Source organism: Oncorhynchus gorbuscha, linkage group LG06, assembly GCF_021184085.1.
Source record: "Oncorhynchus gorbuscha isolate QuinsamMale2020 ecotype Even-year linkage group LG06, OgorEven_v1.0, whole genome shotgun sequence".
Lineage (NCBI taxonomy): Eukaryota > Metazoa > Chordata > Actinopteri > Salmoniformes > Salmonidae > Oncorhynchus > Oncorhynchus gorbuscha.
Genome location: NC_060178.1, coordinates 8659474 through 8680458, shown reverse-complemented (window position 1 = coordinate 8680458; position 20985 = coordinate 8659474). Strand labels below are relative to the sequence as shown.

At 43.9% G+C, this 20985-nt stretch overlaps 1 protein-coding gene across 1 annotated transcript; it reads right to left on the bottom strand.

The window, feature by feature from the left end:
- Positions 1–3534: 3534 nt before the first annotated feature.
- Positions 3535–19231, bottom strand: LOC124036991 (aquaporin-9-like). Its single transcript, XM_046351603.1, has 6 exons — positions 19093–19231; positions 17440–17566; positions 15915–16052; positions 14178–14296; positions 11856–12073; positions 3535–4507 (listed from the first exon to the last, which is right to left on the bottom strand). The coding sequence occupies exons 1-6, from the start codon at positions 19192–19194 to the stop codon at positions 4297–4299; spliced, it is 915 nt and encodes a 304-aa protein (XP_046207559.1). The 5' UTR covers positions 19195–19231; the 3' UTR covers positions 3535–4296.
- Between the last annotated feature and the right edge of the window lie 1754 nt (positions 19232–20985).

Here is a 20985-nt window from a genome sequence, read left to right as displayed (position 1 = left end):
CCCCATAATGACATCACAATACCCCATAATGACATCACAATACCCCATAATGACAAAGCAAAAAAAATGAACAATTCAGGCCAAAAATAGTTACATCTTGGTTTCATGAGGCCAGAGAATTTTGTTTCTGGTGGTCTGAGAGTCTTTTAGGTGCCTTTAGGCAAACTCCAAGCGGGCTGTCATGTGTCTTTTACTGAGAAGTGGCTTCTGTCTGGGTACAATACCATAAAGGCCTGATTGGTAGAATGCTGCAGAGATGATTGTCCTTCTGGAATGTTCTCCCATCTCCACAGAGGAACTCTGGTACTCTATCTGTGACCATTGGGTTCTTGGCCACCTCTCTGACCAAGGCCTTTCTCCCCCAATTGCTCAGTTTAGCCAGGCAATCAGCTCTAGGAAGAGTCTTGGTGGTTCCAAACTTCTTCCATTTAAGAATGATGGAGGCCACTGTGTTCTTGAGGACATTCAAAGCTGCATACATTTTTGGTACCCTTCCTCTGATCTGTGCCTCGACACAATCCTGTCTCGGAGCGCTACGGACAATTCCTTCGACCTCATGGTTTGTTTTTTTGCTTTGACATGCACTGTCAACTGTGGGACCTTATATAGACAGGTGTGTGTCTTTCCAAATCATGTCCAATCAATTGACTTTATCACAGGTGGCCTCCAATGAAGTTGTAGAAACATCTTAAGGATGATCAATGGAAACACGATGCACCTGAGCTCAATTTCGAGTCTCATAGCAAAGATTCTGAAATACTTGTGTAAATAAGGTATTTTCTCTTTTTTATTTTTTTTTATAGGTTTGCAAAAATTTCTAAAAACCTGTTTTCGTTTTGTCATTATAGGATATTGTGTGTAGATTGAGAAACATTTTTTAATTTAATCAATTTTAGAATAAGGCTGTTATGTAACTAAATGTGGAAAAAGTAAAGGGGTCTGAATAGTTTTCGAAGGCAGTTTAGAATTAAGGGGTCTGAATAGTTTCCGAAGGCAGTTTAGAATTAAGGGGTCTGAATAGTTTCCGAAGGCAGTTTAGAATTAAGGGGTCTGAATAGTTTCTGAAGGCAGTTTAGAATTAAGGGGTCTGAATAGTTTCTGAAGGCAGTTTAGAATTAAGGGGTCTGAATAGTTTCTGAAGGCAGTTTAGAATTAAGGGGTCTGAATACTTTCTGAAGGCAGTTTAGAATTAAGGGGTCTGTTTAGTTTCCGAAGGCAGTTTAGAATTAAGGGGTCTGAATAGTTTCCGAAGGCAGTTTAGAATTAAGGGGTCTGAATAGTTTCCGAAGGCAGTTTAGAATTAAGGGGTCTGAATAGTTTCTGAAGGCAGTTTAGAATTAAGGGGTCTGAATAGTTTCTGAAGGCAGTTTAGAATTAAGGGGTCTGAATAGTTTCTGAAGGCAGTTTAGAATTAAGGGGTCTGAATACTTTCTGAAGGCAGTTTAGAATTAAGGGGTCTGTTTAGTTTCCGAAGGCAGTTTAGAATTAAGGGGTCTGAATAGTTTCCGAAGGCAGTTTAGAATTAAGGGGTCTGAATAGTTTCCGAAGGCAGTTTAGAATTAAGGGGTCTGAATACTTTCTGAAGGCAGTTTAGAATTAAGGGGTCTGAATACTTTCTGAAGGCAGTTTAGAATTAAGGGGTCTGAATACTTCCCGCAGGCAGTTTAATATTATATATTCAATAAACAAAGTAATGAACAAAAAGTCCCTCCTACCATGATGCTTTGTATGATAGGCAGACGTAGACCTATCCATAGCCTGCATACCTCCTATACTCTTAGAAAAAAAGATGCTATCTAGACCCTGAAACAGTTCTTCGGCTGTCCCCATAGGACAACCCTTTGAAGGAGGCTTTTTGGTTCCAGGTAGAACCCTTTTGGGGTTCCATGTGAAACCCTTTACATAGAGAGTTCTACATGGAACCCAAAATAGTTCTAAATGTAGCCAAAAAGGGTTCTACCCGGAACCAAAAAGGGTTGTCCTTTGGGGAAAGCCGAAGATCCCTTTTGGAACCCTTTTTTCTAAAAGTGAATAACTCTCGACTGTCCTCTGGAAGAACACTAGAGCCTCGTCCAGCCTGTGTGGTGCCTTGTACACCAGGCCCATGTGGAAAGAGAGGTTTCCAACGTCCTCAGTCCAGCCACTGCTGTTTCAAGAATCTCCCCAGGCACTTCAGTCCCTCTGGGGTTTACCTACCGCCACACAGACTGCCCCGAGGTTGAAGAGAAAACAGTACTGGCCCCAGGGAGAGGATGGATCTTCACAGGATGACAGAAAGGCCCTGTAACAGCGAGAAAGTGTTTTGTCTTGGGAATGTTGTGTTTGAGGACTCTCCTTGTTCGGCTCTGGAGCTGAGGACCTTCCAGCTGCAGCTCGGCTTGTGATCCTCAGGTTAAACCCAGACATTCCATTCAATCTACGAACAGATGCATTCAATGGAGACATCGATTGTATGATAGCGATAACAGCCTTTTATGATCCAATGGCTCACAAATTACAATTGTTACTTACCACTTGTCAAGGAGGTATTGTGGATAATATCTGATTTATTCGCAGAAAGGCAGCCAGTCATTGGATCATGGTGGTTTAATCTGTCACATTACAGAACAGGAGCCTTTGTGAGTCTGTTTGGTTATAAATGAATGGATAAAAGTGATGGCATTATGCAACAGGTTTTCTACCAACAAACTTTATCGATGAGTGTTTTGCGACCAAGCCTGGTTCCATATCTATTTAACTCCTATGGTTGTTGTCATGTGAATGCCCAAAGGAGTTGTCAAGACAACACAAACAGCTCTGGGACCAGGCTATTTCGCTCCTCGGTGCCATGATAACAAGTTTTACTTAAAAAATACAAGACACCATTTTTTAATTAATTTTTATTATGCATCCAAGTAATAATATTTGTTTCCACAAACAGGAATACATTTGTCACATTGAAATAGTTTGGATAATATTTCCATGACAACAATACAAAATCAAAAACAGAAAAAGCACAACAGTAAACAAACATAATAATTAAATATCATACAATGGCAACAAAACTTAGAACTGCCATACATGAAATTCATGAATTGTAACAGTGGTAGTTGTTATATTTGTTATTTCTCAGGGTTTCTTTAGATACGCATGTGGCGCACGTGGTCACTTTCAGTGAGTATGAAGTGTATGGTCAAAATTGCAATCTAAAGCCTACATTAAAGCTATACCTTCTGCAATTACAACGCAGACATTACTACAACAACAAAAATGTCATCAAATGGGTCTGGGTTAATTGTCTGCATGAATCTCATTTACATAAAACTGACATGTGTAGTCCAAATGGAATCTCATTTACATCAAACTGACAGGTGTACTCCAAATGGAATCTAATTTACATAAAACTGACATGTGTACTCCAAATGGAATCTCATTTACATAAAACTGACAGGTGTAGTCCAAATGGAATCTCATTTACATAAAACTGACATGTGTACTCCAAATGGAATCTCATAAATTTACAAATGGAAAACTAAAACAGGTGTCCAAAGTCCAAATGGAATCTCATTTACATAAAACTGACAGGTGTAGTCCAAATGGAATCTCATTTACATAAAACTGACAGGTGTAGTCCAAATGGAATCTCATTTACATAAAACTGACAGTGTAGTCCAAATGGAATCTCATTTACATAAAACTGACAGGTGTACTCCAAATGGAATCTCATTTACATAAAACTGACAGGTGTACTCCAAATGGAATCTCATTTACATAAAACTGACAGGTGTAGTCCAAATGGAATCTCATTTACATAAAACTGACAGAGGTGTAGTCCAATTGGAATCATAAGGGGTGAAATATTATATATACATAATTTTACTTTTCCAGTGTTGCGGATTGCTACATATAAGCACATCATTATGAACTAACCATTCTGTATCTTTACCTATTTAAACAGTAACAATAAGCTGTTCTACAGGGTTTCTCCATGTAGACTGACTATTGGAGCGCCCATCAGCAGTGGGCTAAAAGGCCTTGTACTCTGATCGTTCACTCATACGTAGCACACTAGTCTGCTTACTAAAGGCTATGACATGTAATAACAGGCTATAACTCTTCTACTCCCTCTACCACAGGGTTTCACCATAGCACACTGAGAGAGCAAGCCTGTCCTTGGTGTGTTTGTGTGTGTGTGTGTATTTGGCTCCCAACATGACATTCCTCTCCTGATTGACTTTACAGTAACATTGATCTGAACCAGACAGACAGACATTTTCTTTTAAAGTCCTTGACAAGTGAATGAATCTCTCTGACTCTTTAACTCATGGTAATCATCTCATATTTGTCCTTAAGACTGCTGTCCTCCTCCAGATCTTCTTCCTCCTCTTCGTCCTCCTCCTCTTCCTCCTCGTGGGGTTTCTCAGGCTGTTTGTGATGCATCTCGATGAACAGGAAGTAGACCAGAGCCCCGACCACGCCTCCTATCATCGGCCCCGCCACCGGGACCCACCACCAGTAGTCTGAAGTGCTGTGTATAGGTAGGCACACACACACACACACACACACACACACACACACACACACACACACACACACACACACACACACACACACACACACACACACACACACACACACACACACACACACACACACACACACACACACACACACACACACACACATATACATATTACAAGAACACATAACACATGCAATAGACGAAGGTATAAGAACACATTATCCAGCTGCCCTTCTGGATAATGCTGTGACGCGTCTAGCCACACTTATAAATACTTTGTTAAGCCTTGTACAGGGCACTCGGAAAGTATTCAGACCCCTTGACTTTTTACACATGTTGTTACATTACAGCCTTATTCTAAAATTGATTCAATTGTTTTCTCCCCCCTCATCAAATCTACACACAACACCCCATAGTGACAAAGCAAAAACAGTTTTTTAAATGTTTGCAAATGTATTAAAAATAAAAATATGAAATAGGAAATTTACATAAGTAGATTAAAGCACCCTTTGGCAGTGATTACAGCCTTGAGTCTTCTTGGGTATGACGCTACAAGCTTGGCACACATGTATTTTATGAGTTTCTCCCATTCTTCTTGGCAAATCTTCTGAAGCTTTGACAGGTTGGATGGGGAGCATCACTGCACAGCTATTTTCAGGTCTCTCCAGAGATATCCGATCATGTTCAAGTCCGGGCTCTGGCTGGGCCACTCGAGGACATTCAGAGACTTGTCCCGAAGCCACTCCTGCGTTGTCTTGGCTGTGTGCTTAGGGTCATTGTCCTGTTGGAAGGTGAACCTTTGCCCCAGTCTGAGGTCCTGAGCGCTCTGGAGCAGGTTTTCATCAAGGAAATCTCTTTACTTTTCTCTGTTCTTCTTTCTCTCAATCCTGAGTAGTCTGCCAGTACCTGCCACTGAAAAACATCCCCACAGCATAATGCTGCCACCACCATGCTTCACCGTTGGGATGGTTCCAGGTTTCCTCCATGCGTGACACTTGGCATTCAGACCAAAGTGTTCAATCTTGGTTTCATCAGACCAGAGAATCTTGTTTTTCATGGTCTGAGAGTCCTTTAGGTGCCTTTGGCAAACTCCAAGCAGGCCGTCATGTGCCTTTTACTGAGGAGTAGCTTCCATCTGGCTACTCTACCATAAAGGCCTGATTGGTGGAGTTCTGCAGAGATGGTTGTCCTTCTGGGAAGGTTCTCCCATCTCCACTGAGGAACTCTGGAAAGTATTGTAGGTTATACTCAGTGGGGTCTGTAGAATGTACAGTTGGAAGTTTACATACACCTCAGCCAAACACATCTAAACTTAGTTTTTCACAATTCCTGAATGTGAAATGTCAGAACAATAGTTGAGAGAATTATTTATTTCAGCTTTAATTTATTTCATCACATTCCTAGTGGGTCAGAAGTTTACATACACTCAATTAGTATTTGGTATCATTGCCTTTAAATTGTTTAACTTGGGTCAAATGTTTTGGGTTGCCTTCCAGAAGCTTCCCGCAATAAGTTGGGTGAATTTTGGCCCATTCCTCCTTACAGAGCTGGTGTAACTGAGTCAGGATTGTAGGCCTCCTTGCTCGCACACACTTTTTCAGTTCTGCCCACAAATTTTCTATAGGATTGAGGTCAGGGCTTTGTGATGGCCACACCAATACCTTGACTTTGTCCTTAAGCCATTTTTCCACAACTTTGGAAGTATGCTTGGGGTCATTGTCGATTTGGAAGACCCATTGGCGACCAAGCTTTAACTTTCTGACTGATGTCTTGAGATGTTGCTTCAATATATCCACATAATTTTCCTACCTCATGATGCCATCTATTTTATGAAGTGCACCAGTCCCTCCTGCAGCAAAGCACCCCCACAACATGATGCTGCCACCCCCGTGCTTCATGGTTGGGATGGTGTTCTTCGGCTTGCAAGCGTTCCCCTTTTTCCTCCAAACATAACGATGGTCATTATGGCCAAACAGTTATATTTTTGTTTCATCAGACCAGAGGACATTTCTCCAAAAAGTATGATCTTTGTCCCCATGTGCAGTTGCAAACCATAGTCTGGCTTTTTTTATGGTGGTTTTGGAGCAGTTGCTTCTTCCTTACTGAGAGACCTTTCAGGTTATGTCGATATAGGACTTGTTTTACTATGGATATAGATACTTTTGTACCCGTTTCCTCGAGCATCTTCACAAGGTCCTTTGCTGTTGTTCTGGGATTGATTTGCACTTTCGCACCAATGTACATTCGTCTCCAGGAGACAGAACACATTACATTTACATTTAAGTCATTTAGCAGACGCTCTTATCCAGAGCGACTTACAAATTGGTGCATTCACCTTATGACATCCAGTGGAACAGCCACTTTACAATAGTGCATCTACATATTTTAAGGGGGGGAGGGGTGAGAAGGATTACTTTATCCTATCCTAGGTATTCCTTTAAAGAGGTGGGGTTTCAGGTGTCTCCGGAAGGTGGTGATTGACTCCGCTGTCCTGGCGTCGTGAGGGAGTTTGTTCCACCATTGGGGAGCCAGAGCAGCGAACAGTTTTGACTGGGCTGAGCGGGAACTGTACTTCCTCAGTGGTAGGGAGGCGAGCAGGCCAGAGGTGGATGAACGCATTGCCCTTATTTGGGTGTAGGGCCTGATCAGAGCCTGGAGGTACTGAGGTGCCGTTCCCCTCACAGCTCCGTAGGCAAGCACCATGGTCTTGTAGCGGATGCGAGCTTCAACTGGAAGCCAGTGGAGAGAGCGGAGGAGTGGGGTGACGTGAGAGAACTTGGGAAGGTTGAACACTAGACGGGCTGCGGCGTTCTGGATGAGTTGTAGGGGTTTAATGGCACAGGCAGGGAGCCCAGCCAACAGCGAGTTGCAGTAATCCAGACGGGAGATGACAAGTGCCTGGATTAGGACCTGCGCCGCTTCCTGTGTGAGGCAGGGTCGTACTCTGCGGATGTTGTAGAGCATGAACCTACAGGAACGGGCCACCGCCTTGATGTTAGTTGAGAACGACAGGGTGTTGTCCAGGATCACGCCAAGGTTCTTAGCGCTCTGGGAGGAGGACACAATGGAGTTGTCAACCGTGATGGCGAGATCATGGAACGGGCAGTCCTTCCCCGGGAGGAAGAGCAGCTCCGTCTTGCCGAAGTTCAGCTTGAGGTGGTGATCCGTCATCCACACTGATATGTCAGCCAGACATGCAGAGATGCGATTCGCCACCTGGTCATCAGAAGGGGGAAAGGAGAAGATTAATTGTGTGTCGTCTGCATAGCACTGATAGGAGAGACCATGTGAGGTTATGACAGAGCCAAGTGACTTGGTGTATAGCGAGAATAGGAGAGGGCCTAGAACAGAGCCCTGGGGGACACCAGTGGTGAGAGCGCATGGTGAGGAGACAGATTGGGAGTTGAAGGGTTTAATGGCACAGGCAGGAGCCCAGCCAACAGCGAGTTGCAGTAATCCGCACGCCACCTGGTAGGAGCGACCTGTCAGGTAGGACGCAATCCAAGCGTGGGCCACGCCGGAGATGCCCAACTCGGAGAGGGTCGAGAGGAGGATCTGATGGTTCACAGTATCGAAGGCAGCCGATAGATCTAGAAGGATGAGAGCAGAGGAGAGAGAGTTAGCTTTAGCGGTGCGGAGCGCCTCCGTGATACAGAGAAGAGCAGTCTCAGTTGAATGACTAGTCTTGAAACCTGACTGATTTGGATCAAGAAGGTCATTCTGAGAGAGATAGCGGGAGAGCTGACCAAGGACGGCACGTTCAAGAGTTTTGGAGAGAAAAGAAAGAAGGGATACTGGTCTGTAGTTGTTGACATCGGAGGGATCGAGTGTAGGTTTTTTCAGAAGGGGTGCAACTCTCGCTCTCTTGAAGACGGAAGGGACGTAGCCAGCGGTCAGGGATAAGTTGATGAGCGAGGTGAGGTAAGGGAGAAGGTCTCCGGAAATGGTCTGGAGAAGAGAGGAGGGGATAGGGTCAAGCGGGCAGGTTGTTGGGCGGCCGGCCGTCACAAGACGCGAGATTTCATCTGGAGAGAGAGGGGAGAAAGAGGTCAGAGCACAGGGTAGGGCACTGTGAGCAGAACCAGCGGTCTCCTTCCTGAGCGGTATAATGGCTGCATGGTCCCATGGTTTTTATACTTACGTACTATTGTTTGTACAGATGAACGTGGTACCTTCAGGCATTTGGAAATTGCTCCCAAGGATGACCCAGACTTGTCTTCAATTTTTTTCTGAGGTCTTGGCTGAATTAATTTGATTTTCATATGATGTCAAGCAAAGAGGCACTGAGTTTGAAGGTAGGCCTTGAAATACATCCACAGGGAAACCTCCAATTGACTCACATGCTTCTGTCAGAAGCTTCTAAAGCCATGACATCATTTTGTGGAATTTTCCCATCTGTTTGTACAGATGAATGTGGTTCCTTCAGGCGTTTTGAAGGATAAAACAGACTTGTGGAGGTCTACAATGTTTTTCTGAGGTCTTGGCTGATTTCTTTAGATTTTCCCATGATGTCAAGCAAAGAGGCACTGAGTTTGAAGTTAGGCCTTGAAATACATCCACAGGTACACCTCCAATTGACTCAAATGATGTCAATAAGCCTATCAGAAGCTTCGAAAGCCATTTTCTGGAATTTCCAAGCTGTTTAAAGGCACAGTCAACTTAGTGTATGTAAACTTCTGACCCACTGGAATTGTGAGACAGTGAATTATAAGTGAAATAATCTGTCTGTGGAAAAATGACATGTGTCATTGTGACAAAGAAGATGTCCTAACCGACTTGCCAAAATTATAGTTTGTTATGCTCTATGGAAAATTCCTTCGACCTCACGGCTTGTTTTTTTTTTCATAGCAAAGGGTGTGAATACTTACGTATGTAAATAAGGCATTTCTGTTTATTTGTAATACATTTGCAAACATTTCTAAAAACCTGTTTTCGCTTTGTCATTATGGGGTATTGTGCAGAGATTGAGGGTCAAAAAATAATGATTTAATCCATTTTAGAATAAGGCTGTAACGTCATAAAATGTGGAAAAAGTTAAAGGGTCTAAATGCACTATAAGTGCGTCTAAATGCACTATAAGTGCGTCTAAATGCACTATAAGTGCGTCTAAATGCACCATAAGTGCTTCTAAATGCACTATAAGTGCGTCTAAATGCACCATAAGTGTGTCTAAATGCACCATAAGTGCGTCTAAATGCACCATAAGTGCGTCTAAATGCACCATAAGTGCGTCTAAATGCACCATAAGTGCGTCTAAATGCACCATAAGTGCGTCTAAATGCACCATAAGTGCGTCTAAATGCACCATAAGTGCGTCTAAATGCACCATAAGTGCGTCTAAATGCACCATAAGTGCGTCTAAATGCACCATAAGTGCGTCTAAATGCACCATAAGTGCGTCTAAATGCACCATAAGTGCGTCTAAATGCACCATAAGTGCGTCTAAATGCACCATAAGTGCGTCTAAATGCACCATAAGTGCGTCTAAATGCACCATAAGTGCGTCTAAATGCACCATAAGTGCCTCTAAATGCACCATACGTGCGTCTAAATGCACCATAAGTGCGTCTAAATGCACCATAAGTGTGTCTAAATGCACCATAAGTGCGTCTAAATGCACCATAAGTGCGTCTAAATGCACCATAAGTGCGTCTAAATGCACCATAAGTGCGTCTAAATGCACCATAAGTGCGTCTAAATGCACCATAAGTGCGTCTAAATGCACCAAATGCACCATAAGTGCTTCTAAATGCACCTGCGTCTAAATGCACCATAAATGCACCTTCTAAATGCACCATAAGTGCGTCTAAATGCACTATAAGTGCGTCTAAATGCACCATAAGTGCGTCTAAATGCACTATAAGTGCGTCTAAATGCACCATAAGTGCGTCTAAATGCACCATAAGTGCGTCTAAATGCACCATAAGTGCGTCTAAATGCACCATAAGTGCGTCTAAATGCACCATAAGTGCGTCTAAATGCACCATAAGTGTGTCTAAATGCACCATAAGTGCGTCTAAATGCACTATAAGTGCGTCTAAATGCACTATAAGTGCATAAGTCTAAATGCACCATAAGTGCGTCTAAATGCACTATAAGTGCGTCTAAATGCACCATAGTGTGTAAATCTAAATGCACTAAATGCAAGTGCGTCTAAATGCACCATAAGTGCGTCTAAATGCACCATAAGTGCGTCTAAATGCACCATAAGTGCGTCTAAATGCACCATAAGTGCGTCTAAATGCACCATAAGTGCGTCTAAATGCACCATAAGTGCGTCTAAATGCACCATAAGTGTGTCTAAATGCACCATAAGTGCGTCTAAATGCAGCCGTCACAGAATTATCCAAAACGCCAACTGTTTTTTTTTTACAGCACCATTATAATTGAAATCTCAGTCTACTTTCCAAGCTCCAATGCTTTGAAAGTTCAATGATAAGGAATCCAAGTACAATTCAATAGTAGGCAACCCAACGGGGTTAGCACAGAGCATGACAACAGATAATGAGCTAACATTGACTGCATGTGATGTGATGTGTTGCTATGCATGTGAGGTTATATAACACCAATCAACACACGGTTGTTTTTTTTCACCTATCAATACCAGACAATCAAAGGACGATTTGACTAAAACGGTCAACTAATAACCAAGCTACTTTTTGGAATAGATCCAGTAAGTGGAACTAGAAGGTTGTGAAACACTGGTCTAGTCTTTGATCGACATGAACCCCTGTGTATGAGTTACCTGAACCCTTCTATATGAGTTACCTGAACCCTTCTATACGAGTTACCGAACCCTTCTATACGAGTTACCTGAACCCTTCTATACGAGTTACCTGAACCCTTCTATACGAGTTACCTGAACCCTTCTATATAAGTTACCTGAACCCTTCTATATGAGTTACCTGAACCCTTCTATATGAGTTACCTGAACCCTTCTCTATGAGTTACCTGAACCCTTCTATACGAGTTACCCGAACCCTTCTATACGAGTTACCTGAACCCTTCTATACGAGTTACCTGAACCCTTCTATACGAGTTACCTGAACCCTTCTATATGAGCTACCTGAACCCTTCTATATGAGCTACCAGAACCCTTCTATATGAGCTACCAGAACCCTTCTATATGAGCTACCTGAACCCTTCTATATGAGCTACCAGAACCCTTCTATATGAGTTACCTGAACCCTTCTATATGAGTTACCTGAACCCTTCAATATGAGCTACCTGAAGACTCCCCAGTCTGCTACTGCAGTGAAGTGCCGTGACCCGGATGTCTGGCAGGGTTGAGGTGGTACTTACCTCTAATCTTAGCAGCATATATTATATTATACAGTGTTATATTATGAGTTACCTGAACACCTCCCAACCCCAGCCAGCTACAGCAGTAAAGAGTCGTGGCCCCAGGTCCCTGGCAGGGTTGAGGGGATACCCACAGTTCAGCCCCATGGACACTCCGATAGCCATGATGATCAGGCCGATGCACAGTGGCTCCATGCCTCTAGGGGCGCCGATGTTCTTTCCATCGCTGATGGCCAGGATACACAACACCAGCATGCCTGTTCCTGCTGCCTGGAGAGTACAATCAAAGAATACAGTATGAAGATGGGCAGAATCCCTGTTCCTGCTTCCTGGAGAGTACAATCAAAGAATACAGTATGAAGATGGGCAGAATCCCTGTTCCTGCTTCCTGGAGAGTACAAGCAAAGAATACAGTATGAAGATGGGCAGAATCCCTGTTCCTGCTTCCTGGAGAGTACAAGCAAAGAATACAGTATGAAGATGGGCAGAATCCCTGTTCACGCTGCCTGGAGAGTACAAGCAAAGAATACAGTATGAAGATGGGCAGAATCCCTGTTCACGCTGCCTGGAGATGTCATAGCGACATTGGCTAGCTAAACTCATGTGATCGAGGCTAACGGTCATCTCACGATGAACTGTGCATGTGAAGGCCGTCAAATTAAAAGGCACTTCTTCGATATAAAGTTGTTTTTGAAGAAAAATAAAAGATGTATCAGTTTGTCACTCACGAGGTTGTAGTAATAACATGTTCAACTACTGAAGACATTGACTCCAATCTTGGTTGTTCCTTTAGATTTTAAAAAAAAAAATTATGATTAAGGAAGAGCTTTTCACTTCTCTCATTGACTTCTAAAACCCCGGTCTGGTCTGTTTGGTCTGTTTCGGAAAACGCTCAATGTTGCGCCTCTGGGTTAAAAAATCTCTGTGGTAAGATGATTTAAAAAATAATTTTATTGTTGACAACAGCATTGGGTCAATTACATTTCAATTTAGTCAATTCAGGAAGGAAATGGACCCTGGTTGATCATTTAAATAAAAGGACATTCACTAATACCTGGTGATATTTTCATTTATTTTTAATATTCCAGCAGGATATAAAGAAAATTGTTGAAATGTTATTCTTTATATTTGTTGGGAGAACATAATGTTATTCTTCATCCAGGCTGCATCACATCCCATAGGGCGGTGCACAATTTGCCCAGTGTCGTCCAGGTTTGGCCGAGTTAGGGTTTGGCCGAGTTAGGGTTTGGCCGAGTTAGGGTTTGGCCGGGGTAGGCCGTCATTGTAAATAATATTTTTTTATTAACTGACTTGCCTAGTTATATAAAAATGTAAACATTTAAATATAAATTTGTTGGGGGAATAATGTTATTCTTTATATTTGTTGTGAGAACGTAATGTTAGTCTTTATATTTGTTGTGAGAATAATGTTTATCTTCATATTTGTTGTGAGAATAATGTTAGTCTTTATATTTGTTGTGAGAATAATGTTAGTCTTTATATTTGTTGTGAGAACGTAATGTTAGTCTTTATATTTGTTGTGAGAATAATGTTAGTCTTTATGTTTGTTGTGAGAATAATGTTATTCTTTATATTTGTTGTGAGAACGTAATGTTATTCTGAGGACAGGATGCAACACCATCATGACTGACTGTCTAAGACAGGATATAACATCATCATGACTGACTGTCTAAGACAGGATATAACATCATCATGACTGACTGTCTAAGACAGGATGCAACATCATCATGACTGACTGTCTAAGACAGGATATAACACCATTGTGACTGTTACAGTGTTGTGTCTGTGTTGATGTTAACGTGTTTTAAGTAGGTAAGTGTGAACATCAGAACAAGGGTCATTGGCCCCAAAACCCAGCTAACGAGGGGATGTGATGTGTAGGAAAGTGGGACAATCAATTTGCATTAGCAACATGTCCCAGAGAACTGGGGATGTAAAGGTTTAATGGCTAACTCTGATAAAACATTGTGTAACTACTGGTAACTAGAGCAGACTGGAGTACCAGAGGGGTCGTCTCTCCTCTCAACCCCTTGATTTCGTCTCGCCTGGTTTGCCTAGGTGGTGTTCATTAAGACATGCAACGGACATTTTTTTGCAACAAAAAAAAACAAAAATGTGTAGGTGGTAGGTAGGTAGTCCCTCAGAGCCTTTTAATCTGTGTGGTGCTTAATGAACATGATACTGGTCTCTCCCCCTGGTCTCCCTCTTCCCCGGTCCCCCCTCTTCCCGGTTTCTCTCCCCCCCCCCTGGTCTCTCTCATCGTGACCCTTGACCTCGTCTCACCTGATCTATGAGGCCATCTATGATGGTCAGAGACCTGGCACAATAGGATGCAACACACGCACACACTTACCTGGTCTATGATGCCTCCGAGGATGGTTAGGGACCTGGCAGGGTAAGAGGCAAAGATGTGACCGGTGGCGTTAATACCAGTCACTGATAAAATCCCATTGGTGAAGTCCATGAACGCATCTACATGGATGACAATGTCACAGTTAGAAAACAAAACTTAGCCATTCAGAAGACGAAAAGATAAACAGCACACATTGACAAGACGATGGACGTTTGCTTCACTAGTCGATCTTCTATTGCACCTCGGTTAGAAAGCGGGATAGCGACAGCTTCTTTACATCCAGATCACATGACAACAGTTCATAACAACAGTTCATAACAGCAGTTCATAACACATCATAACAGCAGTTCATAACAACAGTTCATAACAGCAGTTCATAACAGAAGTTCATAACAGCAGTTCATAACAGAAGTTCATAACAGCAGTTCATAACAGAAGTTCATAACACATCATAACAACAGTTCATAACAGCAGTTCATAACAGAAGTTCATAACAGCAGTTCATAACAGCAGTTCATAACAACAGTTCATAACAGTTCATAACAGCAGTTCATAACAGAAGTTCATAACAGTTCATAACAGCAGTTCATAACAGCAGTTCATAACAGCAGTTCATAACAGCAGTTCATAACAACAGTTCATAACAGTTCATAACAGCAGTTCATAACAGAAGTTCACAACAGCAGTTCATAACAGAAGTTCATAACAACAGTTCATAACAGTTCATAACAGCAGTTCATAACAACAGTTCATAACAGTTCATAACAGCAGTTCATAACAGAAGTGCATAACAGCAGTTCATAACATTGGTTGTTCATAACAAACATGTAAAATGTGTTTGTCTGCCAGGGAATATGAGTTAAGCCAGTTGACCTGATTTGTTACAATTCGCCCCAAGGCTTTTAAACATGTGCAATCTGTTGGCCATCAACAACTCTGCAGAAACAGATCACTGTTGTAATCGCAGAATGCAGCAACAGATCACCGTGGTGATCGCAGAATGCAGCAACAGATCACCGTGGTGATCGCAGAATGCAGCAACAGATCACCGTGGTGATCGTAGAATGCAGCAACAGATCACCGTGGTGATCGTAGAATGCAGCAACAGATCACCGTGGTGATCGCAGAATGCAGCAACAGATCACCGTGGTGATCGCAGAATGCAGCAACAGATCACCGTGGTGATCGCAGAATGCAGCAACAGATCACCGTGGTGATCGCAGAATGCAGCAACAGATCACCGTGGTGATCGCAGAATGCAGCAACAGATCACCGTGGTGATCGTAGAATGCAGCAACAGATCACCGTGGTGATCGTAGAATGCAGCAACAGATCACCGTGGTGATCGCAGAATGCAGCAACAACAGATGCAGCAACAGATCCCCCGTGGTGATCGCAGAATGCAGCAACAGATCACCGTGGTGATCGCAGAATGCAGCAACAGATCCCCGTGGTGATCGCAGAATGCAGCAACAGATCCCCGTGGTGATCGCAGAATGCAGCAACAGATCCCGTGGTGATCGCAGAATGCAGCAACAGATCACCGTGGTGATCGCAGAATGCAGCAATGTATTGTTTGTTGTATCACAGTAAGCTTTTATTAAATAATCGCATTTGGGAGCAGCAAAACAGTGAGCAGACATTCCCTTTTTTTTTGATTGGCTTATTCTACTGTCCAACTCCTGTTATTTACTTTCGATGTCCGTAACAGAATGCAGACATGGCCACACTACTCACCATAATACAGCCCAAACACTGCAGCAGCTCCAGAGAAAGCACCAAGGAACTGAGCGATGACATAGACAGGGAATTTATAGAACTTGAGTTTTCCCAGGATCACCATGGCCAAGGAGACAGCAGGGTTCACATGGGCTCCTGGGAGAGAAGAGAGAGCCAGGTGATGGCTCTATCTCAATGATTCTTCCTGTGATTCCTCCCCATCCTATCTCCTTGCCTCCTTCTCAACCATATTGAGGAAGGTCAAAAGGTTCTTCCCCCTCAGATCTTCTTTGAGAAGGAGGCGAGGAGAAAGGATGGGAGAAATGACGCAAGGACGAATTGAGAATGAGCCAGTGAAAAGAGGAGAGAGGGTGGGGAGGTTGGAAAGATAGCCGTCTACACTATTAGATGAAGAGACATATTACAGATACATGCTCTCACTTTAACGTAATTCCAACGGCTAAAATTACTGCTGAGTGACATATATTAAGACCAGCTATACTCCCTGTCTCTTTTCACAATATTTAAATTGCATGAGCGTGATCTTAAACCTGCATGATGTTACTGTTGTTGTGGGCAATTTATCCCGTTTTCAATCCCTCTCTGTGTCACTACCGTGTTGTATTCACAATCAGCCGAGAGATAGGTCTCTGTCATAGAGAGGCCACTGCCTTGGATCAATGGAGTTTGTAGGACATTTACTGCCCGAGGTTATGAATGGCCTGGATGGGGCTGGAACACAACAGGGCAATGGGTGAGAAATCAATCGCTAGTTCAGATGTATTAACTGTGAACAGGAGCCGGCACGTTCTGCATCGGTGTAGAACGTGAGGTGACAACATGACTGTTGACAGGGTGCAGCGGGGGGGGGGTGTTTAATGTTTTCACATGAACTAAATTACTCTAAAGGAATGTTATCATCAAACAATTAAAATGTCTTAACGTTTCACTTCAGTAAGCCTCCTGTGTGTGTGTGTGTGTGTGTGTGTGTGTGTGTGTGTGTGTGTGTGTGTGTGTGTGTGTGTGTGTGTGTGTGTGTGTGTGTGTGTGTGTGTGTGTGTGTGTGTGTGTGTGTGTGTGTGTGTGTGTGTGTGTGTGTGTGTGTGTGTGTGTGTGTGTGTGTGTGTGTGTGTACAGTAGGTTCCAGGAACTTAAAAAAAAAAACTATTGGTTTAATTGAGATGGCATCCCTCATTGATTGAACTGAATTCCGATATCTAATTTGAATAGGTATTGATCTCTGCAAACTCCAATTAATAACAAAACACCATTCATTACATAATAGTACAAATGCATTGCGAATCTTTTTCTGTTTTTGTCTGTACCTCATTCAGCCATGTATTAGGTTGGCTGATAATTTCACTGGGAGGTCTTTGATCTTTGATACAGCTTTACTGCAGCATTAAACTCTGGCAAACCGGCAGAGAGAGTTTGTCACATTAACAATGCACCGTTGCTTCAGAACAGGCTTCTTCTTTTTTTAAGTATATTTTTAAACGCACTCAATTGTAGTATGATTGTTATAGTGTGATATGATAATTACCTGACACTCCTCCGGCCACGTACACTGCCATCATCAGTCCCACAGAGAAGCCTATATGGATGGTGAGAGTCTCCCCCATGGCATTACGACTCAGGACCGTCTGAGCAACAGACCCAACGCCAAACAACTAACACAGGAGATGAGGAGAGGGAGAGGGAGGAGAGGGAGAGGGAAGAAGAGAGGGAGGAGAGGGAGAGGGAAGAGAGGGAGAGGGAGGAGAGGGAGAGGGAAGAGAGGGAGGAGAGGGAGAGGGAAGAAGAGGGATAGGGAGGAGAGGGAAGAGAGGGAGGAGAGGGAGAGGGAAGAGAGGGAGGAGAGGGAGAGGGAAGAAGAGAGGGAGGAGAGGGAGAGGGAAGAGAGGGAGAGGGAGGAGAGGGAGAGGGAAGAGAGGGAGGAGAGGGAGAGGGAAGAGAGGGAGGAGAGGGAGAGGGAAGAAGAGAGGGAGGAGAGGGAGAGGGAAGAAGAGAGGGAAGAGAGGGAGAGGGAAGAAGAGAGGGAGAGAGGGAGAGGGAGGGAGAGGGAGAGGGAAGAGAGGGAGAGGGAGGAGAGGGAGAGGGAAGAAGAGAGGGAAGAGAGGGAGAGGGAAGAAGAGAGGGAGGAGAGGGAGAGGGAAGAAGAGAGGGAGGAGAGGGAGAGGGAAGAAGAGAGGGAGGAGAGGGAGAGGGAAGAGAGGGAGAGGGAGGAGAGGGAGAGGGAAGAAGAGAGGGAGGAGAGGGAGAAGGAAGAGAGGGAGAGGGAAGAAGAGAGGGAAGAGAGATGAAGAAGAGAGGGAAGAAGAGAGAGAGGGAAGAAGAGAGGGAAGAAGAGAGGGAAGAAGAGAGGGAAGAAGAGCGGGAAGAGAGGGAGAGGGAAGAAGAGAGGGAAGAAGAGAGGGAAGAAGAGCGGGAAGAGAGGGAGAGGGAAGAAGAGCGGGAAGAGAGGGAGAGGGAAGAAGAGCGGGAAGAGAGGGAGAGGGAAGAAGAGAGAAGAGGGAAGAGAGGTGAAGAAGAGCAGGAAGAGAGGGAGAGGGAAGAAGTTAGTCCATGTCTAGCCAAGCAAATAGACATTAATCCCATTCAGTATAATACTATCAGTTACATTTGGTTTGTTTGAATTAATTCTGATTACACTTTACTCACTTTACTAACCCTGATCCTAAACCTAATTTAATCATAATCCTAACCCTACTTTAATCATAATCCTAAACCTAATTTAATCATAATCCTAAACCCTAATTTAATCATAATCCTAACCCTAATTTAATCATAATCCTAATCCTAACCCTAATTTAATTATATCCCTAACCTAATTGGGGTGGCAGGTAGTCTAGTGGTTAGAGCCAGTAACTGAAAGGCTGCTAGATCAAATCCCAGAGCTGTCAAAATTTGTCATTCTGCTCCTGAACAGGGCAAATAACCCACTGTTCCCCGGTAAAACTGTCATTGTAAATAAGAATTTGTTCTTAACTGACTTGCCTAGTTAAATAAAAAATAAACCTAATTTGATCACAATCCTACCCTTAATTGAATCATAATCCTAATTTAATCATGTGAAATAGCATACATTTGTTAATGTAATTGCTCAATAAGATAACTCATATTGAGGGGTTACAAATTGCCCTTGTAAGGCAATTTCTCACCAAAACACATTGAATATGAAGCCAGCGGTACTTACAACCAAGATAAAAGTCCCCAGGAACTCAGCCAGGAACTCCTTCAGTATCCCATGTTTCAGAGCATAGCGTTGCCTCATAGTTCTCTTGTGTTTCATCTCCATGTATCACCGTGCCAACGCGCTGTCAAAACTAACAGTTATCCAACAGTCTCACAGTGTCTCTGGAGCATCGCTAGATCCTCACCACCTCCAGACACTCCCACATCCACTACCCCTACCAGACACTCCCACGGCCTCTACCCTTACCAGACACTCCCACATCCACTACCCCTACCAGACACTCCCACATCCACTACCCCTACCAGACACTCCCACGTCCACAACCCCTACCAGACACTCCCACATCCACTACCCCTACCAGACACTCCCACGTCCTCTACCCCTACCAGATACTCCCACGTCCACTACCCCTACCAGACACTCCCACATCCACTACCCCTACCAGACACTCCCACATCCACTACCCCTACCAGACACTCCCACATCCACTACCCTTATCAGACACTCCCACATCCACTACCCCTACCAGACACTCCCACGGCCTCTACCCTTACCAGACACTCCCACATCCACTACCCCTACCAGACACTCCCACATCCACTACCCCTACCAGACACTCCCACATCCACTACCCCTACCAGACACTCCCACATCCACTACCCCTACCAGACACTCCCACATCCACTACCCCTACCAGATACTCCCACGTCCACTACCCCTACCAGACACTCCCACATCCACTACCCCTACCAGATACTCCCACGTCCACTACCCCTACCAGACACTCCCACATCCTCTACCCCTACCAGACACTCCCACGTCCACTACCCCTACCAGACACTCCCACGTCCTCCACCCCTACCAGACACTCCCACATCCTCTACCCCTACCAGACACTCCCACGTCCACTACCCCTACCAGACACTCCCACGTCCTCCACCCCTACCAGACACTCCCACATCCTCTACCCCTACCAGACACTCCCACGTCCACTACCCCTACCAGACACTCCCACGTCCTCTACCCCTACCAGACACTCCCACGTCCTCCACCCCTACCAGACACTCCCACGTCCTCTACCCCTACCAGACACTCCCACGTCCTCTACCCCTACCAGACACTCCCACGTCCTCTACCCCTACCAGACACTCCCACGTCCTCTCCACCCCTACCAGATACTCCCACGTCCTCTACCCCTACCAGACACTCCCACATCCACTACCCCTACCAGACACTCCCACGTCCTCCACCCCTACCAGACACTCCCACATCCTCTACCCCTACCAGACACTAGTCTACACCCATTCAGCATGTCTCAGGGTGAGACCATGGGGGTATAAAAAAAAATGTAAAATAGATATTGAATGTTCTGGATGAGAGTGGTAAAAGGATAATGGCATAAGAACCTTCAAAGAGTAACATAATTTAGTTTTACTTTATGATTTTCCAACATTCTACTTTTGCAGTGGCTTACGTTGCTAATTGCTGCAAATATTTCTAAAAGCATATTGTTAGTAACAGTATGTTATTGTTAGAAAACAACACACAGCAGCAGAGACGGTATACCATCTGGCAGAAGTGTGCCTGTTTTACAACGGGGACACAGCGCCTCCTACTGGCCAAAATCAGTAAACGTTTACAGCGCCTAGTTATTCCCACACGGTCTCCATTCCAAGTACTAACCAGTCCCGACCCTGCTAAACTATATGAGTTTATTATGGTAAAATATATAAAGTTACTTTAAAAAAAACTGAGTCTCAAAAGCAAGAAAATTGAACCAAACATAGCAGCCTACAATTTTCATTAATTATGCCAAAATCAACAGTAGAAAACAGCACATGAATAGGATACAGCACCGAGCAAAGCGATGGACATGGATAAACTGTTGATTTT

Excerpts from the sequence above, each read along its gene's own strand:
- LOC124036991 (XM_046351603.1), bottom strand. The coding sequence starts at position 19,194 with ATGGAGATGAAACACAAGAGAACTATGAGGCAACGCTATGCTCTGAAA. Across the intron at positions 17,567-19,092 it reads TGGGGACTTTTATCTTGGTT|TTGTTTGGCGTTGGGTCTGT; the intron begins GTAAGTACCGCT and ends CTCCTGTGTTAG. Across the intron at positions 4,508-11,855 it reads TGGGGTTGGGAGGTGTTCAG|CACTTCAGACTACTGGTGGT; the intron begins GTAACTCATAAT and ends ACCTATACACAG.